Genomic DNA, 17777 nt, shown 5'->3' with positions numbered 1-17777 from the left:
TGACTGGGTAGTAGGGGTGACAGTGGTTTCCTGGGTGGGGCTGCTGCATGGAGTCCAGGACTGTGTGAGGGGCCTGCCTGCTCATCGGTGTCCAGGGATCCTTCACCAGTGTCCTGTGAGGTGCCTCTGTCTCCAGGGGGGGCACTGACACTCCTTGTCATGTCCGTGAGGGTGGCATGGGTGGTGGTGCCTGTTGGGGGACATAGACATGTCTGTTACATCTGCATGAACGTTTGAGGTGTACAGGACCAAGCTATTTTGTGCTGGTGTTACTTTCAGTGGCCTGCCAGGGTGCCTTAGTGAGGTTGACATTGCATTTTGTGCCAGTGTGGGGTTGCATTGTGGTGGGGGGTGTCCTTCCGTTGTGGGTATGTGCAGGGGTGGGTGACTATGCACAGGGGGAGGGATGTGGGCCTATTAGTGGGCTTGTGGTCATGCAGGGGGCTAGATGTAGTGGCTAATGCCTGGGTGGGGTGTAGGTCCTGGTGGGTGGGGTGATGCATGCATTACAGGTGTGGTGGATATGGGGTAATTGTAGATGACTTACCTGAGTCCATTCCTCCAGTCAGTCCAGTGAATCCCTCTGGGTGAAGGATGGCCAGTACCTTTTCCTCCCAGTCAGTGTAGTCGGATGGTGTTGGTTGCGGTCCTCCCTCAGTCTTCTGCACTGCGATGTGGTGCCTTGATACCATGCCCCAGACCTTCCCCCATCTCTTCTGGATGTCGTCCCTGGTGTGTGGATGGTGTCACACTGCATTGACCTTGCTCACAATGGCCTGCCACAGCTCCATTTTCCCTGCGATGAGTGTGTGCTGCACCTCGGACCCGAATATTTGTGGCTCCACCTTCAAGATCTTGTCCACCATGGTCCTTAACTCCCTTTCGGTAAAGCGTGGATGTTTGGGGGGGGCATGGTGAGTGTGGGGAATGGTGTTGGCCCTGGGAAGGAGGTAGGGGTGCTCTTCTGTGGGTTGGTGTGCGTGTCCTGTATGCTGGGGTTCGCTGTCTGGCTCTGGTGCTCTCCGTCTTCTTTTGTCCTGATTTTGTTGCAAGAGATTATGGGGTGTGTCTGGGGGTGTCTTATGGGGTTCTGGATGTGTGTCAGGTGTGTGGGTCATAGGCCTAGCCAATATGTGCACTTCTTGCTGTTGAATCCACTTGCCGCCTGTGGCGGTCGCAGCCGCCAATGGTCGTCCGGTCTCCACTGTCCGCCGAGGTGATTTGTGCATCATTATCGGGAGGGCGGGATGTGGGTGTGCTTGGCAGTGGCGTGGTGAGGAGGTCCGGGATTCCCGCCGACAGAGCCATGGTGGGGAGTGGTGGACTGGTGATTTTTGGCGAGGTTGGGATTTTTGTTCATTATATGCCGGGTTTCCATTCACCGGGATTCTGTTCAGTGGCGCCACGGCGGTCGGCGGTCTTTCCCGCCATGTTTATTATGACCGCCCAAGTCTTAGTTCATTGGCACAGACATTGATGTAGACATCATGATGTTGTCACCTTGAAACTCACCTTCATGAAATGACTCTGTGACACAAGTCATTACAAGGAATTCATTGGTGATGCAACAAGTTGTCCACCTTTGCTGAAGTTCCTGAAGGTTTTTTTAACTTCACAAATTTCGTGCACTTTATGGTGTTGACACACTTTTGTCCTAGATTGTTGATAACAAGTTAACAAAAAGTAGGTTTGTGAATATAACCTTTTTTGGGGGATATCATCCAAAACCATTTTTTGTGGAGCTAATCTTCCCTGCCAGCATAATCCACAAACGTTGAAAATGCATGTGTAAGGGTCTAGCAATTGACAAAGCTACTCATGCAAAATGATTTATTTACACTAATGTAATGTAGACAGTGTATTTCATTACAAAATGCAAACCTCTGGATTTCACATGGATTTGTGGGTGGGAGCTCTGTGGGTAGTGTGATAAAAGTGATAAGTGACGTTCGATGCTGCACTGTCATGGGTAATCACAAAAAAGGTTGCACTAGGCATGCTTAAGCATATAAACTACAGCTAAATGAATCATGTTCTGTAATTAATGGAACAGACAGTGCATTAAAGCATGTCAATCTACACATGCTTTGCATGCCATGTGTACGAAGAGATGACATACATGAGAAAGTAATGTATTTTTGGAGAACAAATGTGGAAGTGAAAGCTATTTGTGAAGTTCTCCTAAACCTATAAATATGTTCTATATACTATTCACAACACAGGGAGTTGGGTTTAGGAAAACAAGTCGAAATTGCTTATTTTATGTGGATAACTAGCAGTTATGTGCATTGACTGCAGCATTGGAAATTTGTACTCTGTGTAAACAAATATTTGCACTCATAGACATTAACTAAATATTCCTTTTTTATTATTTAAACATATTATACACAGGACTAGGTTCCATAGAGCAACGGTACTCATCCGTTTGTTTCAGTGTCCTTTAAAAATGTTTGCTTGCTAGTGGTCAGTCCTGCCTCTTTGCCCTCCTTTTTATCTTTCAGAGCATGGACTAACTACTGTATAATTCCACTTTGGTTCTTTATCTCATGCTTTGACGGACTACTTTATCATTTATTTGCTGCTCCTGTTACACTGTGGGTGTTTCAGGCCCACAGCTGCATGAATTTTATTGCAGCATTCCCACTTCTCTCCTCCCATGTCTCTGACATTCTTTTTCATTCATCCGAGTCCCCATCTCACGGTGGCTCCTCAAACATCTGCTCCACCATTAAACTGTAAAAAAAAAGGCAGCTCCCAGGCTCAGTTTGTTTTCTTTTCTTTCAGGCCAGGCCAGCCCAGCGCATGTTTTTGGAAGCGAAGGCTCTCTGTTTTCACTTTTGTATAAACAGGGCTCTAAATCTAATTTCATAGCCAATAGCTCTAAATCTCACAAATGCGATACCTATTGTATTATAAATGCTTGTGTTGTCCAGTGAGTGCTGCAGCCACAAGTGAGTTTGAAGAGCACTTTGGTATTTTCATGATTTGCATAATTGTGTATGAGTGTGTTGGGAGTTTTTTTTCTGATTTCTCTGTGTGGGGGGCTGTAGTTTTTACTTGTGCTCCCCGCTTGGAAGGGGTCGTGTTCTGAATTTATAAAAGTAGCTGCTACTACTGGGACATGAGGTCCATTCGGTTTTTAATGAGACACTAATTCTTAGTTGGATTCTGTACAATGAGGCAGTAAATGTAAAAGAACTGAACAAGCACCTAGTCACAATACCTAGGTATTTCTGCTGCAGGATTACTTATTCTTTACATATATCCTATTGGCAATACTATAGGTACATGTTTAATTCTCCCACATCGATAATCTTATTTCTCTGTCATGCAGAATGTGACACAAATTTAAATAAAAAGAGCATATAGATTCCTCATTAATTTGTCACACAGTTTCACAATATGTATGCATAACACGTATAGTTTCCCAATTGTCTATGAAAATGTGTTTCCTGTGAACCACAGCGAGTGGGTGCTATTCTCATCTATTTTCGCCACCCAGCAGCCATTATTTGAATCATTTTCAAAATACTGATGGAATTGTTCTGTGAGAAAATAAAGTTCTGACTACTAAATGTTACATTGCATAACAGATTGATTTAGAGCTGTGCTCCGGGTTCTGTAGGAAAAAGATGGTGTCCTGCCACCATTGTTGGTGAGTCAATGCTGACCCGTCAGTGTGAAGCAGGGGCATGAGGGAAAGGTGCCATATCTACTTTACCTTAAGCCTCACCTGAGTGGCCAAGATTTCTTAATTTGTCATGCAAGGACGCACTGCCTTGTACAAGGAGGAAAATACAACTCTGAGCAATATCTACTGAGACTTACTTGCTGCTGGGGTCACCCCTTCTGTAGGCACTCAATGTGTCTACCCTAATGACACCATGGTGCAGATATGAATGTGCGCTGTCTATAATAGTATTTTTACCGCGAGGCATATCCTTCCAGTACAAATTCATATGTGTAGACATTGTCAGAACATTTCCTCACATTGGGTGTGTGTGCTTTGCACTGCATACATGCCAATGGACCTGATTCAGGTGGGAGACTCACGATTTTTAAGTGAATAAATTGCTTTATTTTGGCTGTCTCCTACCTAAAATTGTCTCTGTTTTTACAAAAGTCAGTGGGGAAAATATATTCCCCCAATTTGTTTTTCAAAAATCTCTCACTTTCTTCTTCTAAATGTTTACATGTATGGCCCAGTAGTACACATGTAATGTGTCATCTTTTTTTTAACATTTGCCCTGTTTGCGTCTGCTTCTACTAGGCACTACATTTTGACCGAAAACCCATTTTAATTATCTTAAATAAGTCTTTGCCTTAACATCTATAGGTGCTATAACTGATCTACCCCTGTGGTACCCGCTTGATGGAAAGTGATGCAAAAGTAGTGCCAAGGCATTTTGGACTGTGAAATGTTCACTTTGCCAGCATAAAATATCTTTAGAGCTGGATAGTAAATAGCAAGCTCCACATTGCATCATGCTAGTACTGTTGAAATGCCCTAGAAAATCTGGGCCATGGTTTTCTGCCATCAGGACTGTTAGCACATATTATTATTGTATTCTAACACAGGCATTTTCAGTGTGGCTTTCCAGGGGGTTATGTAGCCCCCCAGCTTTACCTCTCAAAAGTCCAAAGTCCATTGGAATGCTTAACTATTGCAGGGGGAACTGCCCAGCATTTACTCTTTGATCACAATATTCTGGTTAACTTGATGACCAGCTTGATCACACTGCCTTTGTAATGTGCTGAATGAGGTGTTTTTAAGCTTTAATTGTGTTAAAAACACCAACAGGAAACAGAAGCTTTACACTTTCACAGTGGAGAGAATTACTTAAAACATGTTTTTCATGTAAAGCTTTGACAAGAAACACTTTACTTGGTATATTGTGTGTGTGATTAATTATTATCTATCTGGGTTGATGCTCATTTCATTTACATGGGAAGGATAAATGGATATGCTCACCATCCTGGATCTGAACTTGTAACTTAGAATTAACATATCTCACCAGTGATCCCTTAACCTTCTGAGATCAAGCACACTAGTTTGCAGTGCAAGTATCTAACAATTAGAATGACTAAGGAAAACAACATTATGAGATGAAGAAATCGAGTCCTGTGTCGTTGATTAGAGACAAGGGTCCTTAGATGAATGCACAGGACACTAGCCTATCTGAAATATCTCTAAAGATGCTGGAGAGAGACGATTTTCACCATTCACCCAGAGGCACCAACAAGTATCAATTTTTCAAGTGATTTTCAAAGCCTCCTAAGAAGATAGATGGAATTGATTTACTAAATCCTGAACCGTGTAAGAAAATGCTTTCATGGACTCAATCATTGTCGAATTTGCTGCAAAGAGAAACCCAGTGTGCTCAACAAATACCTCAACTTCACAAGATTTCTTTTTGCAGCAAATTTGGGGGCAACCGCGACCTCCAGGGCATTTTCTTACGAAGTACTGGATCTGAAAGCTATGCAGAATGAGCGGGTACAGAATGCATCAGTGTGCCTTGTTCACCATCTTAAGATATATGATCATATCTTACAAGCACCTAGACTATCCAACTGGCTGCTGTTTCAGCATAAGATTCTGGAATAACTTGCCTCTTTAGAGAGGAATTAGTGTCTTCCACCTTTCCTTCAATAACAGCTGGAGAGCCATTCCTGTTTAACTTTCCCAACATATAGTAATTTTCTCTTTTGCTAGTTTGTTGTTTTCTAGTGCCAAGAAGCCTGTTCAACAAATAAATAATCACATCAAATCAAATGATGTTTCGGTCCCAGAATACAGTTCCCTCACCACCTGCAATTTCAGTTCCCAGTCTTAAAGGCTAAATATATTTTCCAATCTGAACCTTTATTTGCCATGTTGTCTCACAGATATATGCATGGGCAATTAATACACTATATTGCATTTTTGTAATGCAATATGATCTAAATTTTCTATGCACAGAAGTCACCAAAAGGTGTCTTGGTTCTGAGGATGTTCAGTTCTCCAATGGGAAGCTTGTTTCATTTCTGAGTTGAGATGTAGGAGAATATAGACATGCAGTCTCTCGCTCTCTGTTTCTGTCTCTCTCGCTCACTCTGTCTGGGCTTCTTTTGAAGTAGATGCTACACATTTTAATTGTGACATAGATTTGACAGATCTGTTCATCACATAATCATCTGGTTTTGGTCACCAAAAATGTGGACCAGCCCTATAGTAAACTACAAGAAAAGCTAAGAGAGTCTAAGATTGGCAGCTAACAGTGGGCTTAGAGATCACCCATTGCTTACCATTGATTGGACTAACTGTCACTCTAATTTGCTTGCTTTCCATCAGTTAACGTGTATGGGCTTCCCTTCCACTCCATCTGTTTGTCCCTCTCCTAGAGCATGGACGTGTTGCTTGTATCCTTCCACTGCTCACTTTTCAAGCACTTATTTTTTTCTTTTTGTTTATACACTCCACAAGCATGCATGTGCTTTCCAGCAATGTCCCTCATGTATCCCCCGCCATTGCACTCAAGAAGCTTTATTTCTGCCCGTATGCTTCTCTTCATCCTCCCTTCGTGATGGGTTTGCCCTCATGTGCTTCTCTTCCCTGCATTTCTTTCACGGCCTCATGCTTCTCTCTCTCAACTCCACGTTGTGCTTCCTCATCCATTTGCCCCCTCCATATTTCTCTCTCTCAATTTGCTTCCCTTTACTCACACTCTGTGTTGCTTTCACCCACCCGAGTCCCTGTGTTGCTTCCACCCATCCCACACCCTTGTGTTGCTTCTCCCAACCTCTGTTATTCCAATCATCCACTTTTGAGTTGCTTCACCTTACCCACGCTACTCTTTTTTCGTTTTGTTGACCGATCCAATTCAGTTGTGAAAAATAGAAGAAAAATGCTCGTGTCGTTTTGTAGACACATGTATTTTTGCTGCATGCACCTACAAAATGACATGGCGGCCGAGCCATAGACTTTTTTTCTCACATTTTTTAAAATCATGCTGCAAGGTATCAGGGATGATCTACAGCATGGCTACAACTACTGCAAAAAAAGCAATAGGTCCTAAAAGTGGGACTGGTTGGCATTGCCAGTACTTATTTTACTCAAAACTTCAATTGTTGCATAAGTCTGAAAATCTTTTTTGGGAAAAAAGTTACGTAGAAGATTTTTTACCCTTGCAGCCCTCTTAGATTTGTCCCTTCCTTTACCACTTTCTGGACATCATCTATTGGAAGCTGTATAATTTGCTGCATCTGATGAAGGTTCTAGTTTACAATGCCTGGAGCATGAAGACCTGCTTAAAGCCTGAAGCTGGTTACAGGAAAGCAGAGCCCAGATAACGGCCATGCATTTGTTAGTGTTATGTTGATGATAAAGGCTTTTTGTTAGTAAATCCCAACGTGGGCCACTATACTGGCCTCTCAGCACTGTTAGTTCAGGGATGAAACTGTGTAAGATCACATTCACAGACGCTGCCAAGCATAGGTGAGACAGAAGCTGATCAGACGATACATACATCCTGATTCTTTCCCATTCTTAACCTGTGGGCATCCATCCCACCTCTAGGACACCCACAGCTTGAATGTTGGAAAAAGCCTATAAACTAATAGTAACAGGAGTACCATAAAAGTAACTGCACCATGTGTAAAAAGAGATGCCTTTATGATTGCATTAAGTTCTGCCATTCTGTTTTCACGTGGTTATGCTCCCTAGACTATATGGTTACATGACCATGTTTCTTACAAATGCTATTTTTATTGTGGTGCCCTGTAGCGGTTGTTCTGAGCATTAGAGTCAAGATACTACAATATTCACTGCACTCGGAAACTTGCCCATAATGCTTTGTGGGGCATTCCTTTTACAAAACATTCTTGCTCATAACTCACCGTGTGGTGGTCCTAGGCCAATGGGACCACCATCACAACAATCAGCTGATGTCCTCTTTCGGTCTGAATCATCTCTGGGTCCCCCTACTAGATTGGGGGACCCCAAAATAATAATATACATATAATAAATAATGGCAATATTTCATTTTTTGCTGCACGGAAAAGAAGAAGGTAAATGGGAGTGACAGGTATTTGCAGGGCCACTGGAATTATGTAGCGGAGAGCACCAAATTATGCAGCAGTGTTGATCAGTTTATGTGGCAAGAAAAGTCCAGTTATGCGTTTAAAACATCAATAGCTCTAACTCAAGGAAATGCAAGACCTATTACATTGCAAATGCTTGTGTACTTCTGTGAACATCCAGTGAATCACTACTGCAAGCTGGAGATATCAGCCTAATTAATTATTGCAATCTGAACCTCAAAACCTCAACACTAGACATAAAAACATAGAACCAAGAATACATTAAAAAATACACACATTTTACAAACCTTCGATTTATTCATAAAAATCTACTGAAAAATAATTTTAATGATAAGATTGGATTTTTAAAAATGTGGTTCTATATGTAAAAGCTGCAATAATATGCTATGCACTAGCATATCCCTTTGTCTTTTTTGTTTCTAAAACACTCAATAAGGCCATCATGACTCTCATGAATTCTTTAGTTCAGTAGACAGAGAGCAGAATGAGTATGGCTGAAAGGAAAGGAGACAAGATTAGAATACTTACTGTGTTAGGGGCACTCATTCTTCGGCTGTCATTAGGTAAAGTCTGCAAAAGAGTGACAGATATACATTTTTAAAAATAAAATTAATTTTAGCCATCTTATCCATACGAGTTCAAGCTACATTGAAAGGTGAAACAATTTCAAAGTATTATAGTGTATCTTTGTGCAAGTAGCTAACTTACAATAAAATGCATATAGTTTCATGAGCAAGATGTTTTCCAGATGGATGGGGAACTGCTCTGTCACTGATGTGCTGTAACCCTGTTCTCTTTCCTGGGTCTTCATAACAAGTTGTTTTTTGGCTAGGTTTGCACTATAGAAATACCATACACCTACATACGCATATACATACAGAAGAGTGTGTGTTTGCATTGAGAGAAACAATCTTTTTTCAACTTTTCTTTCTGCTATGCCTTTGTGGGTGCCATCTTTGTACTTACATTCCAAACTAATCCCCACAAACAAACAGCTATCAACTGAAAATAAACTATAAGTCATCCATCATGGCTTCCGAGAGACTGTGGAAATAGGAATAGGTCACCAGATCATGATTGGTGTCTCTGGAATCCTAATTTAAAATCCTAATTTACAGTGAAGTCAGATTTTAAGTTACAGTTTTGAAAAAGCCACTTTTAGAAAGGTAGTGTTTTGTCTTGTCCGTTTTGTGCCTGTAGCCTGTCTTTGGGTCACATGACTGGATGTTATTGGCAGTTGGGCTTTTTTGTATTACTCCTAGACAGTCACACACATTGGGGATATTGGGTGTGACTGAATGGACATGGGCCATCACTGGTAGGATGGGATAGAGGAGCCCGGCCCAGCCTCACTGACATTTAAATAGGTTGTGTCCTGTCTCCACACAAAGGGTTTTCATACCCACTGTAGTTAGTCTGGAGCCAGAACAAGGAAGGCAGGATGCCTGGGGACTTCAAATCTGAACCTCTAGAAGCTTCCCCCTCACTTCAAAGGCACAACTGGGTATAAAAACTGGACCTCAGACATCAACTCTTCAGTACACTTCTGGACCTGTAGATACTCTGCCAGGAGGAAGGACTCCTGTGCTGCTGAAAGGACTGCCGATCTGCTGGACTGCTGCTCTGAAGGAACTGCTGCCCAACTGTGATGACCTGTTGCCTGCTGCCCTCTTGTCCGCAGAAGAAGAACTGGACTTGCAACTTCATCTAGGTCCCAGGACTCAAAAGTGATTCCAAGGGCTCGCCTGCTGCCCTCTTGATTAGAGCCTCAGGGACATTAAAGGCTCCCCAACATGCTACACCAGCCTCTGGACCTGGCTGTGTTGAGGTCCTGATCGCCACATGATGCCTTTCACGTCTTGGACCCTCGGTGTCGGTCACGGGCAGTGAGATCAATCTTTTGGGCTCTTCAGAAAGATGCCTGTTCGCACTGAGACATCATTGCTCACACTGCAAATCAGAGCGAAGCAAAGCTCTGTCAGCCCAACTCTTCACACTACTGCATAGACTACTCAAAGGGACTGCCAACTCGAAGCTCCAGCAACATCTGCTCCTCGCACTTCGGCATCAGCCTCCTGCTACTCTCTCCTTGCTCCTTGCAGCCCTCTTCAACCCGAACGGGGCTCATGGCACAAACATGATGAGGTACACTTCAGTAAGACCGATCTGGGGACTTATCTGACCTGTGCTCCATTGTGATGTGCCTGAATTTGTGACTTTGAACCAGTCCAGCACAACCACCCATCCTGAGTTGGCACTTTGTGCTTTTCTGAACTATTGTCACTAGATTCTTTAAAAGTTCAAAGTTAAAAATTCATATCTCCGGTTCTACTGATTGGATTTTTATAGTTTAGGTCTTTTTCTAACTCATTGTGGGATCTTTTTGTGTGACCTTTTCACTGTTTAAAGTGTAGCATAAATACTTTACACATTGCCTCTAAGTTAAGCCTGACTGCTCTGTGGCAAGCTACCAGGGGGATAGGTGCATGCTAATTTGGGGATTGCTTGTGCCTTTCCCTGACAAGGATTGTCGTTGCTGCTTGACCAGGGCTCACACTCCAGGCAACCAGTAACCTCATTTCTCACACAAGGTGAGAAGCAGAATCTGGCAGTTGATTACACACAAGTTAATTCAGTTTCTTTATTCTCCTAGTTAGTGGACCACTGTAAAAACGGTTTCCAGACCTTAAATGTTGAGTGAGACATTTGCTTTCTAAACACTGATATGAGAATATGGGTTTTTGGCTGAGGTGGAATGAAACTGTACACAAGCAACAGTCACAATCCTCATCAGGGTGAGCCACAAAGAGTCACTAAATTAACCTGTGCTTAACCTTCTGATGAATTGGCAAAAAAGCAGTCAGGCTTAACTTAGAGGCAATATGTAATGTATTTCTGTAGTACTCAAACATTACTAAAGGGAAAACACCACAAAAGAAAAATCTCATCCAAATTTAGAAAAAGAGAACATTTTAATAATTTATTTGAAATTAAAACAACAAACGTTCAATCAGTAGAACTAGAATTGTGCAATTTTAAGAGCTAGCTCAAAGTATTGCCAAAGGTGCAAAGTGCAAATGGTAAGTATCTGTCGCACTCAAATGGGAAAAAATCTGAAATTCAGGCTGAGAGTGATGAGGCATAGGCCAGGCACAGTACCAAACATGACTTGCTAATTGTACCTTATGAGGAGCTGATGAGGAGCTCTCAGGACTGCAATACGAGGTCATGTGTCGAGTTGTGTCATGCTGTGTTAGTTGTGATGAAGCTGGCAGCTATACAGCAAGGCTTTGCTGGGTGTTACATCGCTCAACATCAATTCAGATGTGGCTCACAGCTGTGTGGTAAGGCTTTGCATTACTTGTGCTGGTTCAGATTAAGCTTGCAGCTATATAGAGAGGGTTTGCTGGGCTTCACACCGGATTCACTTAGGCCAGTAGGAGTTCTCAGCCAAAAGCTCAGGACCTAGGGATGCACCACCTGGGCATCAAGAACTTTCTCCAGCACAGGCCAGAAGGCTTAGGCAGGTCCAGTTGCATGTCAAGGCAGTGCAGCAGGTCAGCTAGGCAGTTGCGGTGAGGCCTCTACAGTTTGTTATGTCCCTGCTGCTTAGAACAGCCAGCTGACCCTTGGAGTCACTCAGCTTGGAATGGAGGAAGCAGGTCTAATCTTCCTTCTCAGCAAGCAGGGCAGGCCTCAAGCAGCAGGAGGCCCTTCTTCTGTAGTATGCACAGGTCCCGGAGTGTACTGAAGAGAGGGTCTGAGAGACCTCTTTGTATACCTGGTGGCCACTTTGAAGTACGAGAAGCTTCAGGAGTTCCCCCTACAGAGCTGCTTAAAATTTACTGCCTCCCTGCCCTGGTTCTAGTCTGTCTATGGGTACAGTAGGCTAGTGTGAATGTGCATGTCAGCTGGGCCAGTGCCTTTGAAGTTCAAGTGTGGTAGATGACAGCTTACCCCCATCTTGCTAGAGATGACCCATTCTGCCAGCACCCAAACCCTCTATTGTGATACTGTCTGGGAAGAAAACACAAAGCCCAACTGGCACTTAGACCTAGTCATGTGATCCAGGCTGCAGGGACCAATGGTTGGGAAAGAAAATGGCTACTCTAAATGTGGCAGTTTCAGAATTGTGACTTAAAATTCAACTTTACCAGTAAAGATTTTAAATTAGAATTCCTCAGACACCAAACATGACTTTCATACCTACTCCCAATCAAAAGATGTCGCTTATTAAATGTAATTAGGTAGCCCAATGTTAGTCCATGGGAGTGGTAGGTCTTGCCATTGCAAAAAATTGAGTTTTTGACTACCAGCACTGCAATGTTTATTTTGCAAGGTCAAATTGGCAGTTTAAAACTGCACACCCAGGCTGCAATCAGTGCTACAGTCCCACTAGGACCTAGCTACAGATAGTAATACTGTAGTAGGGACTCACGAGTAAATTACTTGTGCCAATTTCACAATGTTTAAAGAAGAGAGCACTAGCAATTTAGCTCTGATTAACAGCGCACAGAATCCTAAAAGCTAACAGATACAGGGGGTTATTCTAACTTTGGAGGAGGTGTTAATCCGTCCCAAAAGTGACGGAAAAGTGACGGATTTACCACCAGCCGTATTACGAGTCCATTATATCCTATGGAACTCGTAATACGGCTGGTGGTATATCCGTCACTTTACCGTCACTTTTGGGACGGATTAACACTCCTCCAAAGTTAGAATAACCCCCACAGTCTCGGAAAACAGGAATGTGAGGACCACCACCAGAACTCAAACTGATTCGTTAGGAAGAACAAATCAGGAACATTCTAAACATAACACATTTTGGAAGTATAGAAGGCATTACAGAAGCTGGTGGAGTAGTGGAACATGGTAAGAGTTACACACACTTTTCTCATACCTACATATGTATCTTGCATAAGGAAATGATAAAATATGCTGAATGTGAGCTATATTCCTGATGAGACCGGGAATACCCTCCGGAATTGTGCTTTGTTATACTAGATCCACAACGTTCTATAACATTCCATGAGGATAAAGTTATTATTGAACATCATTGCCAAGTCTTTATAAATAGGTACTTGTGTTCACTTTAAAGAGAATAGAAAGTTAGCCAACATACATCCAGTTTGAAAGTCATAAAAAACACTGTTTCAAAGTTAGCTGATAGGAAAAGAGCACATACATTTCAATGCCAATGAGTTAATAACAAAGTACTAAAGTATTAAAGTAGAAAATTCAGGAAACTCCACAAGCCAAGGGTATTCGTTGAGATCTCCACTGCCTTCCTTATCCAAGTCCTTACTCTTGAGTGAGTGTCATTATTCGAACATGGGTATGCAAGAATACAAAACTGCTCCACTAAAAGGTTTTCCTGACTTTTTGAATTTGTTGCCCTGGACTTCTGGCTTTAACCTCTCCTCCAATGTTTACTTTCTGTTGCAGCTTTAACATGTACTGAGTCAGGCACTCTTTTCTATGTTTAAAAGAGGTACATTTAATTTCAGTAAAGATAAACGGGGCGGTTTAGAGTTTGGCAGAGAGGGTACTCTGAACAGCTGCCCCCCCCGATTTATAGGCAGGTAGACCCTAAATATGTCAGCGACAGAGCCAGCTTAGGCATATGCTGCTGACATACTTCTCCAACAACTCAACGAAGTATGGGCAATCAAAGGTTCACCTATAACACCATATGCCTGATTTAGAGTTGACTGCAATATATAAAACACAATGACCACCAACACCATGGAAGACGACTCCTGTAGGGTAGGGGCCATTAGTTTTACTTTTTCAAAAAACAAATGAAATAAATTCCTGAATTGGGAAATTGTTTTTAAAAACGTAATATGTTGTAAAAGTTTGGCAGGCCATGGTCATGTTTGACTGAGCCATCCATCAACCATTTACATCATTAATAATAACTGTTATGACGTTGGTTCCTGTCAATGTTGAGAGTTGCCCGATGAGCTGATGGACAAATATGAGGCTAAATTTAAGAAAAAAGTGTTGCTGCATCATATGCAGCGCTACTTTTCTTGCGCCCCCTCTAACACCACCATGTGTGCGCTGTATTAAACATATGGCGCACCTTGGTGCAGGTTAGGGACAATAGCATCAACATTTTTTATGCTATTGTTGTACTGTGCAGGATTAGTGCCAAAACTGTTGGTGCTAATCCTGCAAAGTACATGGAGGCTCATTATAAATAATGGTGTGCCTCCTTTTAACGCCTGCTCTGTGCAGGCGTTAAAAATGGCACAAAAAATGAAATGGTGCAGTGGAATCTTTTAGATTCCAATGCACATTTATGTGGCCCCGTTAATGAGGGAACGACCCCCTTGCATATATTATGTTAAGATATGTTCAAGACTCTACCTGAATTTATGTCCACAATTCCTTTAGATTTGTTGGAGCTTAGTGTTTTGTTAAATCATGAACTATTTGAATTTTTGAGGTTAAAGAGGTGATTATACTGTTCTTTTATCTCACCCAAAATGTACACAAAGTCCCATGTTGAGCAAGTATTATTTCTTTCAGTTTTGGCGCATAATCTGAAATCATAGGAAGATGTCAAACTGCACAGTCTGGATGTTCATTGAGCAATGGTTGTTATGTGGAGAAGACTTCAAACACTCTTAAGACTGATGCATTATTTGTCAAATTTGGCAAGTGAAGTTGAAAATCCACATATGAATACACTCAGGCGATGGACTGCAGTTATTGTAGAGGCATTTGAGATAGTCTAATTTTCTCTGCCAAAAAAATAGAGGGTTCAACATGGCATGACTTTGGTTCTGGAACAACTTGACTTCTATTTTACCATGTAAGGACCCCTGTGATCTCAGAAGAACTTTTTGATGAATGTCCTGTTTAATTCACAATGAGGTAATTTGTTTCCGTATTTGGATAGTCCATGATTGTATAGAATGACACCTTAACAATTGGGCGACCGGTTTCTTTCACTGCTTTCACTATTATGGACAATTATTCACCTAACGTTATGCACCAATCTTCTAGATATCTGCAATTTGTTGGAAGTGTCTTATTTTGTAACAGAACAAATATTTCCTGACTGTTTACAAATGAATACAAAATTGAATAATTTGAAATCTATGTCAATTGTTAGGACATGAGTGCATAGTGGCCGGAAGGAGGAAGTGAAAGCTCCTGGCATTGGGGGTATGGGAGAGCAAGAAGGTGAAGGTCAAGTATGACGGAGTGAGTAATCAATGTGTCTGCTGACAGGCATGCCTACAGACATGACAAGTTTGCACGCCCTTCTCTCTCTCTCCTCTCGTTCACTGTATATTGAACTATCCTAGTTTATCTTGCTGTCTCTTATAGTCTCAACCTCTGGGCTCTTGACCCGGATTCTTTCCTGTTTAAGTGCCAAGGCTGTCTCTCTGGTTGTCTGTTTCGGTCTCTCTTGCTAGCGATGTAAGTTTCAGCCTCCCTGTCTTTTTTACGAATGCATTTTTCAAGCTCTACTTTCTTCACAGTTGTTGTCCTGTCTTGCGGCCTTTCTATCTGACTTGTGGGCATACTTATACTCTATTTGCACCGAATTTGCATACATTTTTTTAACGTAAATTCGGCGCAAACCTAACTCCATATTTATATTTTGATGTTAGACACATCTAGTGTCAAAATATAGGTGTTTGCACCATTTTTCAGATGTGTGCACCTAACTTGCATCAATGAGATGCAAGTTAGGTGTTCCCATCTAAACAATTATGCTATCCCCATAGCCCCATATTTATCCCCTGTGCTAAAATGACGCACAAGCGGTAGGGGGGCTAAATAATGGTGCAAAGCAAGCTTTGCACCATTATTAAACGCCCGGGTCAGACCAGGTGTTAAGGGACCTGTGGATCCATTTCTATGATTACACACCATGGAATGGGTCCACAGGTGCCCCCCTGAAGCCCCAGGAACACCCCCAACCCCACCAAAGGGACACCAAAGGATGGGGGACCCCATCCCAGGTAAGTAGGGTAATGTATTTAAAAAAACATTTTTTGCCATCGGGCCCTAACTTGGTGCCCCTGGTGTAATTTGTTGATGCACAACCCCCTCCTTCCCTACCGCCACCGCCACCCAGCTGGCATCTTTATTTTAAGACACTAGTCCAATTTAGTGCTGGCTTGCACCATTCCTTTAATATGGTGCCCGGCTGGCGCTGTAGAATGGTGCATGCCGGCGCTATACTTTTTGCTGCAAAACTGCGTTTGAGCAGTTATGGGGCAAAAAGTAGAATTCTGGGCCTTGGTCTCCAGCAGGTGGCATTTAATGTGAGCGCTCATGACCACCTTCCCATACATATGTGTTCACTTTAAATTACTGTATGTGTTCATGTGGTCTAATAATGTTTCTCTTAATTTTTTTTGGGGGGGGGGCATTTTGAGACATAACGTAAGCAGCCAGCCCTTAAAATAAAACATAAAGTTATATCAATCCATGCAAACAACTAGCAAAGATGGCAAACAGATTATACCATTGTAAGAAGCTGGCCTGTTGTGTGCTGGGTACCTAAGGTACTTACACCTTATACCAGGTCCAGGTATCCCCTCTTAGTGAAGTGTAGGCAGTGTCTAGAAGCCAGTCTCCATAGAGGTAGCTGTGGATCAACGTCCAAGGCTTATCTAGGAGACATGCAAAGCTCAGGCAACACCACTGTAGTCACACACACTTACACACATGAAAGAAAACACTCAGTTCAGCAAAAATAAAGATACTTTGGTGGTCATTCTGAGTTTGGGGGTCATTACTGAAGACCGCCGTACAAACGGATGCCGAAACACCACCAGCAATGGCGGAGTGTAGACCACGCATTGCGAGCAACCTACACAACACTGCCAAAATTAGACCGAAGAAACTACACCATTGGCTCAAACGACGGTGTGAAGGAGGCGGCTGCACCACCACCACCGTGACGCCGAGAATATACCGCCTGCCAAATTATGAGTCACAAATGAGCATCACGGATCCCAACACAGCGGAAGTCCATTGGCGGCCAAAACCGCCACAGGAACAAATATCGACCACAGCATTAACACTGCACCACATTGGATAACACCAACACCTGAGAAACATACACACACCTGTCCACAGCACTACAAAACAACCCTGCACCAGACCAAAGACCTCCTTACCTTCAGGAAACTTCTCAAGACCTGGCTGTTCGAGCAGTAGCAGCACCCACCCTTTCTCCCCGATCACCGCCTCAGCAGCTTGAGACCCTCACGGGTGAGTAGTGCGCTTTACAAATTCCTGATTGATTGATTGACCCCCCCAAACTTACCGAGAACCCTTTGCAACTAGAAACTGTGAAAGAGCAAGAGAAGAGCACACTGAAAGGAGGCACTGCACCTAGATACCACAGGCGCCATCATACTGAGCATGCATCACACAACATACCACTGCCCACAAACACCACAGAGCACACGCACATGCCACTACACAAATTCACAACTACAAACAGCACACCCAGAATCACTGCACACCATACATCCCCACCCACAACACAACCACCATGGCACCACAAAAAAAACAAAATTCACAGAAAATGAGCTCAGGGTAATGGTGGAAGAAATGGTCAATTTGGAGTCGCAGCTGTTTGGAGCACAAGTCCAGCAGACTTCCATAGCTCGGAAGAACGACTTATGGCAGAGGATAGTCAATAGGGTGAATGCAGT

At 42.8% G+C, this 17777-nt stretch overlaps 1 protein-coding gene across 1 annotated transcript in view; it reads right to left on the bottom strand.

Moving 5' to 3' along the window:
- Positions 1 to 17777, bottom strand: part of LOC138297008 (calpain-13-like) — a 511734-nt gene that overhangs the window by 327766 nt on the left and 166191 nt on the right. The window contains exon 7 of the mRNA XM_069236526.1: positions 8611 to 8652. Coding sequence (XP_069092627.1) covers positions 8611 to 8652 — 42 coding nt within the window. The remainder of the gene's footprint in view (positions 1 to 8610; positions 8653 to 17777) is intronic.

This window comes from Pleurodeles waltl, chromosome 5 (genome assembly GCF_031143425.1).
Source record: "Pleurodeles waltl isolate 20211129_DDA chromosome 5, aPleWal1.hap1.20221129, whole genome shotgun sequence".
Classification (NCBI taxonomy): Eukaryota; Metazoa; Chordata; class Amphibia; order Caudata; family Salamandridae; genus Pleurodeles; species Pleurodeles waltl.
Note: the sequence above shows the minus strand (reverse complement) of the source record. Positions and strands in the feature narration are given on the sequence as shown.